The 21,913-nt window shown below is 42.2% G+C and overlaps 1 protein-coding gene across 6 annotated transcripts in view; it reads right to left on the bottom strand.

The window, feature by feature from the left end:
- Window positions 1-21,913, bottom strand: part of LOC102303025 (potassium voltage-gated channel subfamily C member 1) — a 98,176-nt gene that overhangs the window by 36,291 nt on the left and 39,972 nt on the right. For 3 of the 6 annotated variants that reach the window (XM_042214807.1, XM_042214810.1, XM_005948879.2), the window contains exons 2-4: window positions 19,113-19,244; window positions 9,312-10,173; window positions 6,075-6,287 (exon numbers count right to left, since the gene is read on the bottom strand). In XM_042214807.1, the coding sequence (XP_042070741.1) occupies window positions 6,075-6,287; window positions 9,312-10,173; window positions 19,113-19,244 (1,207 nt within the window). Of the gene's footprint in view, window positions 1-4,028; window positions 4,105-4,162; window positions 4,737-5,298; window positions 5,369-6,074; window positions 6,288-9,311; window positions 10,174-19,112; window positions 19,245-21,913 lie in introns of those variants that run through there. The other 3 variants (XM_042214809.1, XM_042214808.1, XM_014329781.2) reach the window with 3 other exon arrangements.

The raw sequence follows: 21,913 nt of genomic DNA, 5'->3' as shown, positions 1-21,913 counted from the left end.
TTTCTTTGTCTATTAAAAATCCGTACGGGGGCTTTTTCACAGCATTGTACTTCACATTAGTGGGATTTTAATATGTGTGGAATAAAACTGAACTGACTGTAAAGGTTTCATGAAATACAATAAATTGCTTTGTTTAATCCACTTTAATCTATTTAAATCTACTATGGTAATTTTTTCTAATGTCATCATGGGTCTAACCTGCCATAATCCAGGTTAGCTATTCTACTATTTTCTGTTTTATTCTATCTGAACCTCAAGGTGCCTGTTTCAGTTGCTCCTGTTTTTTTTCTTACTTACTTCTCTTTATTATTATTGTAGAGTGTTTGTTTTAAATAGCTCTGTCTCATACGTGTGGGTTGAGAGAGTTTTCTTCCTTCTGTTATTTTCAGTGAAGAATGGGATCGGGGTGAAGCAGCTACACACCTCATGCTTTATTTACTCCAGGGATCAGCTGATCGCTCTGGTGACACTGTTTTACATTAACTGCTCAGATTCTTTTATATAGTCCACTTTCTGCGAGACCAGCCTGCAGATGTTGCATCGTCATTTTCAACAAATGGTTATCTCTGTTTGCCAGCGTATTATAATATGTATGTAACTTTGTAATTTTAATGTGTTGTCGCCTCTTGGCCAGGACTCCCTTGAAAAAGAGGTTTTTAATCTCAATGGGATTTTTTTCCTGGTTAAATAAAGGTTAAATAAAAAATAAAATCATGCGGTCTGATAAGATTGTGGACCTCGGGGGGGAAAAAAGGTCTCTATCTTGTACAAATGCACATTCGTATCAATATTATCATCAGGGAACAATGGCTCTACTTTCATTAGAAAAACAAAACAAAAACACGCCATCCACCTGACCTCAAAGCTCTGTGTTTCTGTAACATAAATAAGGAGCCAACATTTCCCTACGACATCACCGATCTTATCAGACTTTACCTCTATATATCCTGTTCACTCTGTCAGCTGTTAAACTCCGGTTGCTGATTAAAGAAATACACCAACAATGGTCACAGTTTAACATGGGCAACTCAGGCTCGATGTCACGAAATGTCACAATATTCTGCACAGAATTAGCAGATGTACCTTGTTCTGTCACCACAGAGCTTCTGGAGATAGTGTTTACCCTCAGAGTGACTGATCTCATTTAAAAGTAATAAAGGCAATTTAAAAGGAGGGAGGACCCTGCAGCATATCAGTCAGCGTAGAAACAGGCCATAAGTTTCAGGAGCCAGGCTGGAATCATTTTTGAGTGGCGTTTACATGGCTACTTGTGTTTCTTTTGGTTTCTGACCAGGTACTCCAGCTTCCTCTCACAGTCCAAAGACATGAAGCTAATGTGGTTAGAATAACTGGTAAATCTAAATTAACCTAAATCTAAATCTGCTGCGACCGGTTGGGGAGAGAGAACGACCGCCATGATTCATCCATCGGGGAATCCAAACAATCTCTGGCTAAGTGGACAACACAGAAGACTTAATAATAATAATAATGGATTGGATTTATATAGCGCTTTTCTAGGCACCCAAAGCGCTTTACAATACCACTATTCATTCACTCTCACATTCATACACTGGTGGAGGCAAGCTACGGTTGTAGCCACAGCTGCCCTGGGGCAGACTGACAGAAGCGAGGCTGCCATATCGCGCCATCGGCCCCTCTGGCCAACACCAGTAGGCGGTAGGTGAAGTGTCTTGCCCAAGGACACAACGACCAGGACAGAGAGCCCAGGGATCGAACCGGCGACCTTCCGGTTACAGATGCGATTCCCAACCCCCTGAGCCACGGTCGCCCCCTTAATTCATCAGGCCATTTAGACCTACGGGCCAGTGGACACTCTTTCAATGATGAGGATGTCCACATTCTGGAAATGGAGGAACGCTGCTTTACGCGAAAAGGGAAAGACCATCTCTAAATCGAGGAGGGGGCCTTAGGATAAAGACATGCTGTGGAAGAGAGCCAGAGATTAATAACAAGTATGATTCAGTGCAGAGAGGTCTGTTAACACATAGTGAGTGAAGAAGAAACACCCAGTGCATCATGGGAGTCCCCCAGCAGCCTACAACTATTGCAGCATAACTAAGGGAGGAGTCAGGGTCACCTGACCCAGCCCTAACTATATGCTTTAGCAAAAAGGAAAATGCTTGCATGCATTTGTATGCCAGGGCAAGTGCTGGCATGCTTGCACTGACATGCTTGTGCTTGGCGTGGTGCAACGGGAAACCACCATTGTACAGCACAAGCAATAGAAACAGATGGGCTTTAGAGCACAGTGCTCTGTGTGCAGCGTCCTATGTCAAAGGGTCTATAGCCTCCCGAGAAAGACCAGAAACCCCTCCCCCACCTGTCACTATCAGTCTCGACCAGGTTCAGAGTAAAATGTGAAGACTCCGCTCAGGCAGGTCTGCAGGACCAGACAGGGTGAGTTCCCCATGTCCTCAAGGCTCGTACCCCCCAGTTTTGTGGAGTCTTTATTAAAACGTTCATGCTGAACGTGAGTTGGTTCCCGCTGCTGTGGAAGACGTCCTGCCTCATTCCTGTACCAAAGACGCCACGTCCCAGCGGCCCCCAGCATTACAGGCCTATGGCACTGACTTCCCACATCATGAAGACCCTGGAAAGACTGTTAGGCCACATCTGCACCCCCTTCAGTTTGCTTACCAGCCCTGCCTCAGAGCTGAGGATGCCATCATATACCTGCTACCCCACAAGCATCCATCCTCTTTCCTTTCCTATTGACCCTCTACACCACAGACATCAGTCACTTAATGGACCTTCCTGCCATGTTTAGAAATTTTCTGATGACTCTGCTCTGGTTGGATTCATCAGTGGGGGGAATGAAATGGAGTACCCAATAGTGGTGGACTCCTTTGTTACGTGGTGCGAGCAGAATCATCTGCAGCTCCATGTGACAGAGACCAAGGAATTGATTGGGGACTGTAAGAGGACCAGAAAACCAGCTGCAATCAACACGAAGTGCCAGAAGCGTCTGTATTTCCTGAGACAGCTGAGGTGATTTAACATCTGTAGGACAGTACTCAGGATTGTCGAGTCCGTTGTGGCCAGTGCTATTTTCTATGCAGTTGCATGTTGGGGCAGGAGGTTGAGGGTCATGGATGCCAAGACTCAATAAAATGATGTGCAAGGCCAGTAAGATGGTGAGGTTGGAGCTCCCTAAAGGTAGTGTAGGAGAAGAAGTCCAAGATGAGGAGAATACTGGACGATACCTCTCACCTACTCCATGACAGGTCACAGGCCAGTACAACGGGAGACTAAGATTACCCAAATACACCACTAACTACACAGGAAACTGGCTAGCTCGCTGTACGATCCCTCCATCAAAGTCACAAGTACACACCCTAAACATCAAGTCAATATGATAAGAAGGGCAGCAAAATGTCACATATTTCTTTTTCATTTGTCCAATATACTGGGATATTTATAAGATCTATTTGTATTTATTAGACTATTTTCACTATATTTTGTAATATTATTGAATTGAGTTTAGTTAGTTCCTGTTCTTGCTGTCTTGGATCAACTGTGACCACATAATTTCCTCTCCGACTGATGAAGTATTCTGATTCTGATTTTGAGCCTAATCTAACCTAATGACCAGAGCTCTAATGTACTGCATTAAGTGCACTACATTATATGCACTCTGATGTAGTACATGTAGTCTAGTTTAATATTGGAAGCTGTGAATCATTTTATGTGCATCAGAATGATTCTTACTTTTTGTTGTTGTTGTTTCTAAGAAGAAGAAGAAGAAAACCCAACTTCTGATATCATAAGGTTACGACTCAGCACTGAAGGTGACTCAAGGGGTTCATTTCAGTGACAGTATGTTAGCATAGTTAGTCTGGTGTAGTGAACTGTATTGTTTTTCTTCTAATTGTATTTGAGCCATATTCAGTCAAATGATATCTATTGCAATATTTAATGATCTAATGTGGTTTAATTAACTTTAAAGGTAATCTTTGGTTCACTTATGCAGTTTAGTAGTTCAGGTTATTAAGGGTGCTCTGGGTTACCTCTGTGTCTCTGTGGTTTGATCCAGGAGAAGGTGGAATCCTACCGAGCTGTAACAGAGCCCCCTCCAGCTTTTGGCTATGTATTTTGTAATTTTGTGTGTGTGTGTGTGTGTGTGTGTGTGTGTGTGTGTGTGTGTGTGTGTGTGTGTGTGAGTCAGGGAAATACAGTGTGGGGGGTACAGGACGATTGTGAGAGAGTTTAAAAAAAGGAAGGTCAAGGAAAATTGTGTGGCAGGTCATGTTGGCAAACGTTACGTTGGAAACAGGAATATAATAGGAAAATGAATGGATGAGGACAATCAGCAGACACAGTTGGCGGACAATAAGCAGCAGCAAAAGGGGGCAAAGTAAGAATCATCGGATGGATGAATAATAGACAAGACAGTGGAGATGGGAAAGAAGAGAGTATGAGGAAGAGAGAAAGAAACAAAGAATGAACAGTTAATGAACTTCAGTGTAACAAGGTAAGAAAAATAAACTATGCAGTGAATAGATAAGAGTGACAGTGAGAGAGAGAGCAGAACAATGAAGCAGGGTGATATGGTGAACACACTGAAACGTATTTGATCCATCTGTTCAGCAAGATAAAATATGAAAAATAGCACACTTACAAAAAATGATCTAAATATACATGACGTTCGATATGTTTCTTACTGTGAACAAAGCCCAGAAGGAAACGAGTATCCACACTGGTCTGGAGCCCTTTAGCTGGAGGACCATGTAAGCACACAAATCTCCACATTAGCTGTTTTTCAACCTGCCAGCTCCTCAGGCATAGATAGCCCAGTTATTCCAATGATGCATTCATACCTTGTGAATAAGCATTATGTGTGCTGTCTCTGCACATCTAGCAGTGGAAAAACGTCTGAAGGGACTATTTCCTACTGTGGAATATATCCCAACATGATCCCAAATGACTCTGAGTCAACTCTGCTATCAGTCAGCAGGGAGGACATGGTGCACATAACACCTACCAGTGCCACCCACCACCACCAAATTTGTCAACCTGGGGGAAATAGCCCTTTTCTCTGAGAGTCTGTCACATTATATCTTGCTTGTGATCACTGTATATAAGTACAGACGACATAATTACAATTTGGAAAACAAGTATTTGACAGTTTGATCAAAGTCGGACAGAAACCCTGACATATGCTGCCAGCAGAGGTCCATGACAGGAAAACATATTTGCTAGTGTTATTTTAGTTTTCATGGGATTTGTTGACAGTAGAAAAACATAAAGTAGCACCAGTATCTGCTGTGTAATACCTACCTGGAGAAAGAATTACAGTTGACATTATAATCCCTCAAAAAGAGTAGTGTTTCATAATGAAGCAGTTTAGCTGTGTGAAAAGAGATTGACACAAAGAGCTCTATCAGCTGCCATAAACAGTGTGAAGCATACACTGAAGGACAGTGTAGTACTACTAAGGGACTCTTCAGTCACCTCAGTGCAGAATATTAATACAATGATTTTTCAATTCATTGAATTCAGTTCAATGAATCAGTGATTACTTTTGTGGTTCAGCACAGTAAATCTAGTCACTCAATCTCAGGGCACCAGACACTAGCGCCGCAGCGACCTCTGCAGTACAGATGGAGGACATACAAATTTAGGGAACTTCCTCTACAATCACATACTTGGAAAGCAGAAAGGAGAGTCATGTGTTACATGTGCCACGGACAGCGTTTGTGATTATGAACAGTCTCAAGGCAGTGAGACTGCAAAACTAAGCTTGCATTAAAAAGAATGGATGGAATGGGAATGTGATCAATTGTGTGCTTTAGGATGATTTAACTCATTTTATTTTAAATGACAACACCATGGCTTTTTTATTATTGCTTATGTTGGAGTAATCTTCTCTCAGTGTTGTAGTTAACTCAGTGTACGTGTGTATATATGTATGTAAGTCTGAGATCAAACGTGATATTTTCACACACTATGCATATTGTTGCTTTAATCAATCAGGATCATGCACTGCTGTCACTCAAGTACCCCCCTCCCCTCTCTGCATCTTTTCCCCTCAGTATCCCCCTCCACCCCCTTACCTTTTCGAACGTTTCCGTCTGTTGTGCGCTGGAACTCCCCTGCGCTCAGCAGGAAGCACGCCCGGTCGTGCGGGTAGCGCTCACGGCTGGTGGTGGAGCCTAGCCCACCGGTAGCCGGGCTACGCTCATCTCCCAGGACCTGGTCGATGGTAGGGCAGTCCTCATTGGCCAGAGCCGCAGCGTTAGCTGCTGCATCACCGTTCTGCTTGGAGTCTGGTAAAAGAGGGAAGGAGAAGGCAGTTAAAAGATTATAGGAGTGACCATTATGGTAAATGGCCTGCATTTATATAGCGCTTTTCTAGTCCCTAAGGACCCCAAAGCGCTTTACACATCCAATCATCCACCCATTCACACACTGGTGATAGCAGCTACATTATAGCCACAGCCACCCTGGGGCACACTGACAGAGGCGAAGCTGCCGGACACTGGCGCCACCGGGCCCTCTGACCACCACCAGTAGGCAACGGGTGAAGTGTCTTTCCCAAGGACACAACGACCGAGACTGTCCAAGCTGGGGCTCGAACCAGCAACCTTCCAATTACAAGGCGACCTCCCAACTCTTGAGCCATGATTGTTATAGCTGTGTGCCAGGATGAATCAAAACATTTAATCTTTTAACATTTCTTATCTCTTCTATGGGGGTCACTTGCTGTGAATCAAGCTCTGTCTCCTTCTGCTTCAGCTGCTTAGTCCAGTATTTGAAATCTTGGTGTAGTTTAGCCCCTCCCTCTGCTGGAGGCTTCTTCCTGTTAAACGGGAGTTTTTTCTTCCCACTGTTGCCAAAGTGCTTGCTCGTTGGTGGTCACCTGATGGTTTTTCCTATATTATTGTACGTCTTTACCTTACAATATAAATTGCCTTGAGGCAACTATTGTTGTGATTTAGTGTATGAATACATTTTAAAAAATGAATTGAATTCAATTGTAGGTTGTTGTTGTTTTTTAAATCAGGCTTTCTGTTGAGAATTTTAAAGAATTGTTATTTATTTATTTTTAACCTGTTCATTTTATTTTGTTATTTTGTACCTTTTTATTCTCTATTATGACACTTCATGTTCTAATTTATTTCTCTTTTTTGTGTACAGCCCTTTGTGACTGTCTGTGAAAAGTGCTGAACAAATAAACGTTACTTACTTATAACACAAAATTAGAATATCTCAATGCCTGAAACAAAGATGTATGTATATATAGGCATAGATGACGTGCTGAACGTGTCCTGTCTTCTTTCTTTCTTTTCTTTTTACTCATCTCCATGGTGTCACTAGAAGCAATGCCACAATGTAGCACACAAAACATGATCAATCAGCTTTAATTGCTTATTAACCAAATATGCACTATGGTGGTTAACATTGTTGTCCTGTTCTCCTCATGTGTGTGAGGGTTCTCTCAAGGTGCTCTGCCATGTAGTTACTGATCTTATGTTAATTGGTGTGTCTACAGCCCATAGGTGTGAACGATTCTCTCTGCATTAGGGTGCCAACAAACTGGCTACGTATCTACACTCTGCCTCTCAACCTATAGAAGCTTTGAGCACTACATGACCTTGAGCTGGGTAAGTGGAAAAGGAAGGATGGATGACGACTGAAGTAGCTGGAAAACTGTTCTGGATTCTTCCAGCTTACTTTAACCACAGCACACAAGCAGAGACAGTATCACATGAAGTGAAATGCTTTTTATTGTATTGAGCAACTGGTCATCTCATCAATCTCATCATTCTCTATTGTAATATCTTTCAAAACACCCTTTTCCCTTTTGGTTTTATAATTGATTTTTTTAAGAGTGTAACTTGTGTGTTATTCATATTTCCAAATGCATTTTTAAGTAGAATGAGTCAATACGCTGAGCTTGTTTGGTCTCCCACTACTATCAACAAATAAGCTCCAACACCTTTATGTGGTGAGGTGGCGTCTGAAGCTCTTCAACTCTGTGGCAACATGTTGTGACAGAGCATACAGACAGCCTCAGGACCTGTCTGTATGCTCTGTCACATCAATTTGTTAAAGATATTCTAACAGCCACAATAGATGTCATTGTCAGGTCAACAGTGCACTTTCACAAAATAACTGAGTAATGGACAGAAAAGAAATCAAAGTGAGGACATCACTGGTTTCCTTTGCAGTTGCACAAATCAACATCGCAATCGTGGATGTGTTTGTAATGTTGCTATAGTTACACAATGCAATTTATTAGTTAAATTCAGCAGTCGCCTCAAGGCGCTTCATATTGTACAGTGGATTGTACAATAATAAGAATCAGTGCCACCTGCAGATTACCAGTACTAATGAGAATCAGTCTGTGAGAAACGGCCCAGATTCAAACTTGCCCTTCGAGACTTAAGAATTTCCTAATAGCTGAAACTTCCTAACTCTAACCTTTTTCACCAGGGTCAATATTATTATTATTAGTTTTATTGACAGCACACTGATGTGTAATGATGTGCGATAGGTTTGTCGTGCTCAAAATGCGCAAAAACTGAGAGTTATCTTCCAATTTGCACAAATTAAAAAGGTTAGGGGATAACCCTAACCCTCATGTCGTACAGAACAAGTCCGACAGAAGTTGGAAGCTGGGAATTGTAATCTTGTAATCAGATGAGATGAAACTAGAGCTCATCTAAGTGCTGCTTACGTTTGGAGAAATAAGAGTGTGCAACACATCGACCCCACAGTGAAACATGGCGGTGGGAGTATTATGGAATATTATGCTCTGGGGACGGCTCAGTGATTGTGGAACTCTCGTTAAGGTGGAAGGAATCATGAAGAAAGAAGGACAGAATTTTAAAGGAAAACCTCAAGCTGTAAAACTGTGCCTCGGTCATCACTTTGTCATACATCGCTCCTGATGAATAAGTACGGAAGACAAACGTGAATGTTACTGAACCGAAGACTAACGTCCCCCAGGACCATCGAATCTGAAGGAGCTTGGAAGATTTGCAAAGAAGAGTAACAACAACAGGCTGATTATTACTATCAATAATAATGCTGACCCTGGTAGTTTGTGTTTTTTGTCAAGTGATATTGTTCAATGTAAGCAGCTAAAATAAAACTATGTTTAAAAAAAACACGTTAAAAAAGCTTGCTCTGTTTAACAACGCTTCATCTTTCATAGGGGGATAATAATCCCCTCTTTGTTTGGAAGAATGCATCATCTTTAAAGCAGCTTCACCTAAAGAAACTTTCCCCCTCACATCCCTTCAAACTCCATAAGAGACTTGGCTCACCTCTGTCCAGTTACTCACCTGCCCTGTTGATCTCAATGATCTCCTCCTGTGCTAATGGGCAGTCTCCAGTACCCATCATGCTGCCAGATCCCACCATGCCAGGCCCGAGCACATTTCCCATCAACCTGTGAGGAGATGCTGTCGCCATTGCCAGGGCATCTGGCTTGCAATAGTTTGGGCTGCCTGGCTGTGGCGCCCTGGGGATGTGCTTGTTCCTCTTCTTGGGGAGTTTCTGCTTAGCCATGGCCAGGGAGTAGTACATGCCAAAGTTATTGACGATGACAGGCACTGGCATGGCAATTGTCAGCACCCCAGCCAAGGCGCAGAGGGCACCCACGAGCATTCCTGACCATGTTTCAGGATACATATCCCCATATCCCAACGTGGTCATGGTCACCACAGCCCACCAGAAGCCGATGGGGATGTTCTTAAAGTTGGTGTGGGCTGCAGCTGTTGGATCATCTGGGTCAGCACCGATACGTTCAGCATAGTAGATCATGGTAGCAAAGATGAGCACACCTAGTGCCAGGAAGATTATGAGCAGCAGGAATTCATTAGTGCTGGCACGCAGAGTGTGGCCCAGCACACGTAAACCAACAAAGTGGCGGGTCAGCTTGAATATACGTAGGATACGGACAAAGCGCACAACACGCAGGAAGCTCAGAACGTCTTTGGCTGTTTTGGAGGATAGGCCACTCAGCGCCACCTCCAGGTAAAAGGGCACAATTGCCACAAAGTCTATTATGTTCAGGGCACTGCGGAAGAACTCTGCCTTGTCAGGACAGAAGATAACGCGTGCCATCACTTCAATGGTGAACCAGATGACGCAGACGCCCTCGACATATGTGAGCCAGCTGTCTGTGACCACCTCATACACAATCTGCAGAGAAGAAAAGAAGAAGAGAATTTTAGTTGATCTTATTATTTATTCATTACAACAGACACATGTCTGACTTCTGACAAGTGGTTGTTGGCCCAAGAACAACATTTCTGTGTGACATCTCTTAGCAGATGCACCTGTGGTATAAATCCTGGATGGCTTCCTTCTCGGTATCGTATTCACACCATTTTCAGAAAATGGGACCTCTGAACTTTCAATAATCCTCCGTCGCCTTGTGCTCAAGTTATCCTATTGACTTCAGTAATAATACCCCACTGGCTTTTTACGGCTAAGGGTTAGAAAAAAAAGCAAAACCCAAACTGACGAGTGTGAGCACACATGCATATTGCCAACAATCTAAAAGCAATTTTAAAAAATTGGTAATTAGTGAAAATGAACACGCTAGCAAAATCCAAATGCAGGTGAAACACTCCAAATCACTGTTGGGGTTTCAGATGATATATCGCGGTCAGTGTTGATGGCATCTTTGTCATCGTTTCTTTTGTTTACATTCTGCCTGTATGGGCAGTAGGGCGCTCTTTTGTGACAGACTGATGAACACTGTCTTACATTGTGCTCAAAGTACTTTACACAATGTGCCACACTCACTCGTTCACCCAAAAGCTATTTTCTACACACTTCATGTCTAACATTTACACACAATCATACTTCAGTGAACACATCTTGCCCAAAGACACTTGGGCATGGAGACTGGACACTGGGGCAGCCAGGGATCGATTTTCCAATCGGTAGATCACTTGTTGTAACTCCTCAGCTATAGCTATCTGCTTAAGGCAGTTGCTGCCACATGGTTATACAAATGTTAGCCAAATCACAAGCAGCATGTCTTCTTCATCTGTCCCTCCTGCAGATTGTTCTGGTAAACATTAAGCTAAAGACTGCAGCAAGCATTGCTGATTATCTTCCAAGGGCCAGAGCATGTGACACTGGTGGTACCCTAAAACCGCTGGCTAAAAATAAACATAGATTCAGCAAAATGTTGCATCGTTGTGTATCTTGCCAAAATAATGTCAGATGCTGTTGCTTTCCCTGGCCCTCTCCCATTCAGACCAGGAATATATAGCTGCACGGTATTTTTAAATTGCTGGTGGCCTGAGTGGTGCCAAAGTGGGCTTTATAGATGATTGGGAAACTTTCTTGAAAAACCCTGTAGAGCTGAGAGCAGGAAGCAGAGTTTTAGTCTTACACGCCTCTCAGAAGCTTCTCTACTCTCATCAAACCAAAACAAGATAAACAAAACATCATAGCATAAAAATAAAGAAAGAACAACGTAGCATCATCAGCTGCAACAAAGGGTGAAATGATTAAATGTGGATTTTGAAACATTAGGTCTCTTTCTTAGTAAATGATTTAATAACTGATCAACATATTGATTTTTCTCTGCCTTGAAGCAGCGGCTGCAGAGTGGAAGCAGTTTTTCACACCAGCTTTTTAATCAAGCAAATATCCAGACAGAGTTTTACTTCACCCTAACCTGAGAACCCAAAGAGCTTCGTTTTTTCTTGTTACCTATCGTTCACCTGGTATTACTGACACTCACCGTCTGACTTCTTAGAGTTTTAATCTGATTTAGTGGCCAGTTCAGATGAAGCAGTTATAGTGCTTTTTGCTGAAAACAACACTGTGTTTAATCCGTTATTTGACCCGTGGCTTTACAAAATGTAAATGAGCACACACATTACTTTAATCAAGCTCATATGTCACACACTGTAAAAGAATTGTAATTTCATAATTTAACACTGTTACAGAATTTTCCTGTTAATACATCAAAACTCAATAAAATTACAAAATAAATAGTCTGTAAACTAAAATGTCTTTTTGTAAAATAACATGAATAATAATCATTATTCCTATATTTTCCTACACAAAATGTATTTATTTTTACACACAAAACATATGTAAAAATGCAGCCGCAAATTTAACATAATTTTATTTAAAAGATAAAACTGTTTAATTCTAGGTTTATGCAGCAAATATAGCTCTAAAATGTGATGTGCAGAGTGTAAAATGATGCAAACAAATTAAAGTATAAATAAAAATTGTGGATTATGGGCAATTTTACAAGGGTACTGTGTGGAATAAGAAGGTGAAGACTTTTGTTAAACAGCCAGCACAAGAGAAAATTCAGCAGAGTAAAATGGACCATTCACAGCTTCGTCCGAAGGACAGCAAATGGACCTTACAAAAGCATCTAGTGTTTACATTCAGGTAGGTACTGTGGAGACCGGGAAATTCTAACATTGTTGTAAAAACATCAATAATAACTTTGAGGCAGGAAAAACGAACAGTCACAGTCTGCAGCACAACTGGATATGCTGCATCTGCAAGGCCAGTATCGGCCAGTATACTCAAGCTAACTGGTAATAGCTTACTAATATAAAAAAAACTGTCTATATTCCACCTTGGCACTAAATCTTCATGACTAGTCTTCCAGGCATTATTAAAATTTTGAAACGTCCCTCTCTTGATATTAAGACAAGAATAGAGTTTCTAGCAAAGGTAAGGGCTGAGGTGATGCTAGCCGTTTTAGCTTTTCAGCTACCTGCACATAATAGTTAGCGTTCAGCACTCAATAGACTGATCTATTCAGGTGTCATCTGTTGTTCTTTCTATCAGCGGATTCATTTTAAAGCTGTTGGTGTCGTGGGGTAGTGGAAAGGGGAGACTTGAAACTAACAGGTTCCAAGTCTCACTTAAAAACTTGCAGCATGTTGAAATGTCTTGTTTACTGTCAGCATCAGTTTCTATTTTCTGTGTTACAATGTAAGACTTTAAAGGGATAGATATGAAAAGTACTGCAGTTTATGTAGTCTGGATGATAGACCCAGTGTTCCCTTCATGTGGACCTTCGGTGTTTATTATTATCCTTACTTTTTGCTAGTCTTCTGTGTCTTGCATTTAATTTTGCTTCCTTTGTTCTATTTCAGGTCATTCTTTAACATCCTCTCATGTGCTCCCTGTTCTTCACAAAGTTTGGATTTTGCTGTTTAATTTTTCCCTCTGTGGATCTTCTGCATCCGAACTAAAGGTTTGTTTTCAGCTTCACCTGCTGGTGTCTAAGTGCTGCATGTTCATGCCTCTCATTCCACACTTCATGACAAATCACAAATGGATATACTGTTACACAATAAAATGCAGTCAATACCTCTGTTCCTCATCTTTTATTATTAAGATGTAATATTATTACATATATAGTACGACTGCACATATACAGTTGATATAATCACAAATGAACAGTCGATTTCTGTGTGTTTGATAGCAGGTACTAGAGTGATGACTAGAGGCTGAATCCATTCAGGGCATTTTCCTCATATGGTGTGGGTCCAGTCTCTGGATCTCCTTAAAGGGATGGATCCCACAAATTAGTACTGAGCAACATGCCAGTGTGTAACTTCATGCATTTTCAGATACTGCTATAATAGTATAAATATCTGCTTCAGCTTTTTAAGGGGTTTCAGGACCATCGGGAGCCATTTTGGGCTTTATTGAGAGGAGACCACTGCTCACACTTCTTAGTAGTAAACGGTGATGAAGAGGAGCAATGGCACTAACATGTTAGAGCGAGAGAGAGGTGAAGCTGTCCTTTAAATAGAATCCAAGAGTGTGTGTGTTAGTCATATGATGTGAAGAGAGGGAGCCATGTTATGAGCTGACTGCTTGAACTAGTTCAGACTTCATTCAGTGATTAGATCATTATCACACTGGCACATACGCAGGTGTTACATGTGGTTAAAATCATCTCAATGCATTAAGTTTACACATTTCAGATAAATATAGTCTATTACTGTTATTTTCTGTAGCCCACATAATTGAACATTTCAGTTACATAAAACATGTAAAGTTTGATGTTATGTACTGTACAGCCTGTATAATAAATAAGTATCAAATCCAGAGGACAGCATTGTTTCAGCAGAAAAACTGAAAACTTTGAGCATTCATCAAAACTCAAAGTTCTTATTGGACAACGAGATGAAGGCGTGAACATTACCCATATATGCTCTCTGGACTGATAAGAGATAAGATAGAACTTTATTAATCCCTCGGGTGGGTTCCTCTGGGAAATTCGATTTCCAAAAAAGCACAGCAACGACCGAAGTTACAGAGTTACAGAATATTATATATATACACACACACACACATATATATAAATACAGAGACATATATAAATAAAATATACGAAGGGGATAAATAAAATAGAATAAATAGGAATAAAAAATAAAAATACAAGTGAATTGCACATTTCAAGTATTGAGGTCTATTGCACTGTTGACTATTTACAAAAGTATTGCACAAAAGGTATTGCACAGTGAGGTGAAGAGGCTGGACTGGACTGAAACGCCTGGTGGCAAGATCTCTCAAACTGTGGTACGCAGGAAGTCTCCTACATATATTTAATTCTTAACCACAAGATCACTGAAATTGAGTTCGAACTATGTTTTTGTTCTTCTTGAAAAAGAAGGACAAAAACTTAAATCAGCCATGAGATTACAAGCTTACCAGGTGTAAGGTAAAAGGGTTGACAAACTAAGCTGGGATGGTAAGCAGAAGCTACCAGCACCAGTGACGGTGGCGACTTAGCAGTCATACCTGATGCCAGCAAACGGCACACAACGGTGAGTTACATCAGGTTTGGATTCTTCTGGAAGGGGACAGAGGATGATGTGCATTGATGAAGATTCTTAGAATATTCTTTTTTTTTCTTGGGTTGAATTATTATTCTTAGTAATAAATGCATGAAACCATCACGTCCTACAACCGAGCACACAGTGCTGAAAGGCAAACCAGCAAAGTCAGCCATATAGATATATGCTACACCCAATGCCAAAGCACAATGAGCTTCATATTGTGTCTTTCTCCACACAGCTAAAGCTGGTACGCCACACGTCACTGGCAAACAGCTGTGTCTGCCACCAGCCAGAGTTAACAGACATCATGTACTGCAGGCTGCCTAACAGATTAACTTGATGCCTCTTTGCAACAACTTACTGTTGCTGCAAACAGCAGTCAGACCAAATGAACTTAAGAACATACCGACTGAGAACATTAAGCACATTTGTTATTTTCCTATTCAGCTCAATAAGACTACAGATATTGCAAAAATGGATATGAAGATCAAAGCGCAGCTCAGAGGACCTTTTGGTCCATACAGAAGTAAGATGGCTTTCAAGGGGATGATCCGTTCAAGCCTTTTTAAATAGGACAGAGATGTGCAGATGTTCTTACAGGGCAAAAACTTCCCTTTATTCGATGTTTTTGAAGACTTTCTGTGACTCGGTCAGCTAACATACCAGTCGGACATTTTTTCTCATTTAAAAGAACCGAACTTGGGGCTACAGGCAGTGTCCCTCACTGCTTTTGATGTGCAGAACAACAACAAACACACCTTTTATTCCAAATAAAGATGCTGATGCTTCAAAGTTGGCGCCGGTGTACGTGGCTGCTCGTCTGTCGCTGTCAGTTTTGTTTGTTTTTATATTGCTCCTGTCGTGTGTCACTCAAGAAATCGGGTCATTACTGGTGTACGATCGCCAATCGCTTCTGAACCTCCGAAGTTCTGGACAAAATACAGCTCCATTTTCTAACGGAGGTCAGAATTCATGGTGTCCGTTGCTGTCACATATCCCAACTTGCCCATGCCGTGCAGTCATGCTACCTCCCCGGCGAAGACGTCGGGGTAGGCGCAGTGGTCGGCTGGTTAAACTCAAGATCTCTTTAGCACACCATCCCACTACCGTCAAAGGAATACAGAGATTATTTCCTGGAGTTTTTGTGCACCGACGTTTCCTGGACCCCGTGGGTTCCTGCCTCATCCCCGTGGTCTGCCAGGATGATGTGCCGCTCCTCCGTGACCCCTGTCCCCCTCGGCTCAACGTGCGCCGGGCGAACCTCCGCAATCTGAGGCCGCTGTGTCGGACCCCCTGTGCCGCTGGGGTTTTTACCTCATCCCCGGCTCCTGTCAGGATTGGGCTGGTAAACGCCAGATCGCTGGTGAACAAATCTTTTATTCTGAATGAGTTATTCACCTCCTGGAAACTAGACTTCATGTGTGTCACGGAGACTTGGCTTAATACTGGTGAGTGCAGTACTTTATCTGAACTCTTACCAGCGGGTTGTTCCTATTTTAACACACCAAGGACATCAGGGAGAGGAGGAGGTATGGCGGTTGTTTTTAAAAAGGATTTTAAATGTAAACAGTGTGTTTTACAGCCCTCGTTTTCCAGCTTTGAGCTCACGTGTTTTGAAGTTAATCGCTCTAACTCTGTGCTCTTTGCTGTTATTTATCGTCCCCCTAAATACAATCAGAATTTCATAAATGACTTTTCAGAATTTCTAGCTGGGATTATGCCCAACTACGATCATGTTCTTATTGTGGGAGATTTTAATATCCATGTCTGCTGTCCTGACAAACCTCTGGTGAAGGAGTTTTTAAGCCTCATTGACTCTTTTAATCTGGTCCAGCCCGTACCTGGTCCCACACATGAACACGGACACACACTAGACCTGGTCTTGTCACACAGTCTACCTGTGTCTAATGTGGAAGTGACTGACACTGCTTTCTCTGACCATATGGCTGTATTATTTGATGCTGTGTTTTCACGCACTACAGCTCAAACCGGTGCTCCTGTTCGCCGCTGTCGGATTATTAACCCTTTCACTGCTGCCCAGTTCTCAACTGCTTTTAACCAGCTGTCTATCCCCACCGATCGTACTCCCTTGGACACAGAGAACCTCAGCTCCTGGTTTCAATCTTCTTGCCTAACCATTCTGGACTCTGTGGCACCATTAAAAACCAGGAAGCCCAAGGCTAAAACCGATCCTTGGTTTAATGACGCCACTCGGACTGTGAGGAGGGAGTGTCGTAGAGTTGAACGCAGATGGAAGAGGGACAAACTGCAGGTGTCTCTTCAAATCCTAAAGGACTGCTGGCGCCTCTATCAGGATGCAATCAAAGAGGCTAAAAGAAAATACTTCTCAAAGATCATTTCCTCCAACAGTCACAATCCACGTGTGTTATTTAAATCTATTGACTTAGTCTTAAATGCTCCACAAAGTGACTGTTTGGAGGCCTCTCATAAACTGTCTAATGATTTTATGTGTTTTTTCATTGAGAAGGTTGCAACCACGCGGGCTCTCATTTCTTCTCCTGAGTCTGACCCCTCTGTCTTGATCCCTTGCTCTGCTGTTTTTAACCAGTTTGAGCCTGTGTCTCTTTCTTATTTAGAGGATGTGGTTGGCCACCTGAGGCCCTCTGGTTCCCCAAATGATCCTGTCCCACCACAATTTTTTAAGGAGATTTTTCCTAGCATAGGCCAGGCTGTTCTTAGTGTTATAAACAGCAGTTTAATATCTGGTGTAGTCCCTGCTAATTTTAAGCATGCGGTAGTACAACCCTTGCTTAAGAAACCTGCCCTGGACCACACTGTATTGGCTAACTACAGACCTATCTCCAAGTTGTCTTTTATGTCTAAAATCTTAGAGAAAATTGTACATTGCCAATTGATGGATTTTTTAAATGAGAATGGTATCCTGGAGGTCTTTCAATCAGGTTTTAAAAACTTGCATAGCACGGAGTCAGCACTCTTAAAGGTTTTTAATGATATCCTCCTTTCCTGTGACTCTGGCAATCATGTTGTTCTTGTCCTCCTTGACCTAACAGCTGCCTTTGACACTGTAGATCACAACATTTTACTGTCTCGCTTGCACCATCTTGCAGGCATTCGTGGTACTGCTTTGAAATGGTTTAGGTCTTATCTTTCTGACAGAACTTTTAGTGTTAACTTTTTAGGGTATGAGTCTTCCTCTGCCACTTTTCAGTCTGGGGTCCCGCAGGGCTCAATTTTAGGACCTCTGCTTTTTTCATTATATTTACAGCCCCTGGGAACCATCCTCAGAAGGCATGGAATATCCTTCCACTGCTATGCTGTCGACTGTCAGATCTATCTGCCTCTTATTACTATTTTTCTCATTTTTTTAACATGCTCAATGTATCATGTTTGGCATGTCAAGTGTACAGCACTTTGTGTTCAGCTGGTGGCTGATCTGAAAGCGCCATATAAATAAATTGCTTGCTTGCTTGCTAAAGGTCAAGACAGGCGATGTTTCAGGTTTCCCCAGTTTGGAGCTTCCTGTCTGACAACAACCTGATCCTCACTGTCAGAGACAGCATCATTGTGCACCTTGTCTCTCTCAGACAGTTCAGTGAATATTTCCCAGTGACAGCAGAAGTGAGAAACCCATTCAGCCTCGAAGCATGCCCAAAGAGCAGGAGGGTTTAAGAGAACTATCTTGTGATGAGACACTGAAGTTTGCTTTCAGCAATCAGACGTTTTTGACATTTTTGACTCTTAGACAAGGCCATGCACTTCCATTGGTGACCACATATTCATGCAAGAAAGGTTTCTCTTCATATGCTAGAATACAGAAGCAGGTTGTGTGAGGCTGAAGCTGACCTTCCTTGATCCAAACATCACAGAGCAGTGTTACAGAGCCATTCACACACGAGGAGTGTAGGCTATGTTGCCAATGACTAAATGCTAATGTTTTGCATGGCATGGAGCTGTTATTATTAATATTCCCACCTGCTGCGTGTGTGAATGCAGTATCAGAGCTGTTAGCCCCCTTTGCTGCGAGTGTTTCAATGCAGTTACTATTGTCACTTGTCACCCTGGCTATGTGAGTGTTTCAATGCCATGCAGTTAATACTGTTTGAGTTAAATACAGCTGTGGCTGCTGATGGCAGTCAGTAATAGCATTTATATAAGAAATAACATTGTCCCAACTATGTATGTAGTGAAGTTTTAGGCCGATGCTACTGTATTTTAATATCTGTCACATGACTGGTACTTAAAGAGACATATATTTCCCAAGGCAGTACCTACTGTGGTTAGGCAAAGCGTGTCACTAAAACTTTACCGTACCTCTTCACGTGTCACGTTGCCGACGGTGACATTCTCTGTTTTGTTGTAGATGGTGTTGAAGACTTCATGGGTCTCCAGGCAGAATGTGGAGATGGAGAGCAGGATGAAGAAGAGCGAGGCAAAAGCCACATACTGTAGAGAAACAGTGACAGTAGAAAGAGAACAAGAAAGGTGTTACAGTTTACTCTGTTTTCTCAAACAAAACATCAGGACATTATCACCAACTCACTTTAGTGCACTTCTACCACAGGAGGGGGTGCCAACAACACACTGAAGCCAGTGTGGAGTAATCCTGTCGATTCAGTGCAAAGGTCCTGAGTGGTTCAACATATTTCAGAACACAGTCAGGAAGAAACAAAGGATGCAGAAAGTGCCCCTTCATTAAAGTTGTGTCCAAATTCATGGGCTGCATCCTCCTGAGGACCCGGCCTTCGCGGTCTACGTGGGCCGGGTCCTCAGAAGGGCGGGTAGACCCAAAGTAAACCCCTGTGAAATTGGACGGTCTAGCCTTCAGATTAGCGTCACCGCTGTCTCGGTGGAGTTTAATAAACTCGGCTGTCTGCTCCTTGCTATCTAAAATATAACAGGACACTGGCGTAAACTCTCGACCGTCTCACACTTCTGTTTAATCAGTTTTCTGTTTGACGTTTATTCAGCTGTGTGAAAACCACCTGGGGGATTAATAAAGTTTTATTTTATCTAATCTAATAACTTTAATCTCAGCCACACCGATTTACTCACGAACAAATAAAACACTGAAAAAAGCCCAACAATAACATTTTTAGGTTGACTAAGTGACGTATATATCACGTTTAACCTGAGTAGCAAAAGACCGCGGTGATCTGAAAATGATGTGCCGGGAGTTGTGCCGTTCTCGGCGGCTCTAGTGACCCTCGAGCTCCCGGCGAGTAATCTGTCTACAAATGCTCCTCAGCAGGATGCAGCCCATGAATTTGGACACCCCCTAAGAATAGATTCTTGATTCATTCCGCTGAGATCATTTCTGATGAGGCTTCAGTTAGTTAGTCAGGTCCTGTGTCACAGCTTCATTTCTTTTCTTGATGAAGGACATGACACACTGTTCATGTGCTGTACATCATTTTTAAAACCTGCCTCCTCAGTCCTCAGTTTTTCAGTGTTTGCAAATTTCTGAAAGACACACTGCATACCATTCCTGTAAAGGATCCATGGTAAGCATTGTGGCTGTACTCAGCTTGCTGCATTTGGTGGTGATCAATTGCCAGCTTATACACTGTGCACAGAGCATAGTCACAAATACTCCTTACAGCCCTCAATTGGATATTTGGTTTTAAAACACACACACACACACACACACACATTTATGTATATATGTCACAGTGTGAATGAGTGGGAAAAGTAATAAGCTCAATGATGGTACTGAGCCATTGTAACATTTTTGTTACATTTTAGTCGTTTTAGAATCAAAGCACATGAAAACCACGTCTACATGTGTTCACATGTCAAACAGCAGCTCTCTGTAGGTCAATGATGAAAGTCAGTAATGTCATGCAGTTGTGCTTTTTCAAACACACACATGTATGTCATTTGTTTGTGTGTGCTCACAACGAATCACTACGTATGTGAGCATTTTCATCTGCTTGCTTTTTCTCAAGTCTGTGCCTTTGCCTTTCAGGTCAGTGATGAAGATGGACAGATGAAGTTTACTTCTAATCCGCAGGGAGCAAATCAAGTCCCACAGCTTATTATCCCGGACTAATTTAACACTGCTATCTACAGCTGCCCTGGATATATACACACACACACACACACAGACACACACACATAGAAGAGCGCTTCCATCCCTTCAGAGGAAATCACACTGACTTGCATTCATTTTCTCCCTTAACCATTTTCTCAGCTCTAAAACTTACGCTAACCGTAAACCACCTTCAAAAGGATTCACACTTTCCAGTGTTCAGTAACATGGATGCTGGATCAGCCTGTGTCAGTCACCCTGTATTGTCATTGTCAACAAAACCATTTTACTTGGAGAGCAGACTCACTCAGCCACCAACGTACAGGAAGAAAGCACAAAGATCATTTAAGTCCTGCTGCCAGTAGATCTTAAGCTATAAATTAATTTGCCTGTCCACGTGTGTACGCACCAAACTTGGTCATCCATGTCTTTATAGACGTTGCCTTGCACACTGGTGCACCGTCATGTTGGAACAGAAAGGGGTCATCCCCAAACTGTTCAACTGAGCGTGAAATTGTCCAAGATGTCTTGGTAACCTGAAGGATTAAGTTTCACTGGAACAAAGAGACTGAGCCCAACTCCTGGAAAAGATACCCCACACCATTATTCCACCTCCACTAAGTACAGTTTTTCTGCAACCACCAAACTCATCCATCGAATTGCCGTCTCCACTGTTTCAGAGTTCAGTTTCAGTGGGCTTTACACCAGTGCTTTACTCTTGCATTGCACTTCGTGATGTGAGGTTTGGATGCACTTGCCATGAAAAAACAATCGCATCAAGCTTGTAATGCACTGTTTTTGAGCTAATCTGCACACCACATGAAGTTGAATAGTGGGGGAGACTGTAGCGTTTTATTATAGGGACACGTCCTGTGTGAAGGTTCTGTTTTCTTGTTTAGTAAACTTCCTGCCTTTATGAGGAAGTCACACAAACACACCCCCATTTACACACACACACACACACTCACGTGCACATGCATGCACATACACACACACACGAGCATACATACACATGCACACTCAATGCCTTAGGGTTTATGACGCACCATAGGGGGGTTTACAATGGGTGTTTGTGTAAACTCTG

Source organism: Haplochromis burtoni, unplaced genomic scaffold, assembly GCF_018398535.1.
Source record: "Haplochromis burtoni strain Fernald_Lab_line unplaced genomic scaffold, NCSU_Asbu1 Contig_613, whole genome shotgun sequence".
Classification (NCBI taxonomy): domain Eukaryota; kingdom Metazoa; phylum Chordata; class Actinopteri; order Cichliformes; family Cichlidae; genus Haplochromis; species Haplochromis burtoni.
This window is presented reverse-complemented; position numbering and strand designations above follow the sequence as displayed.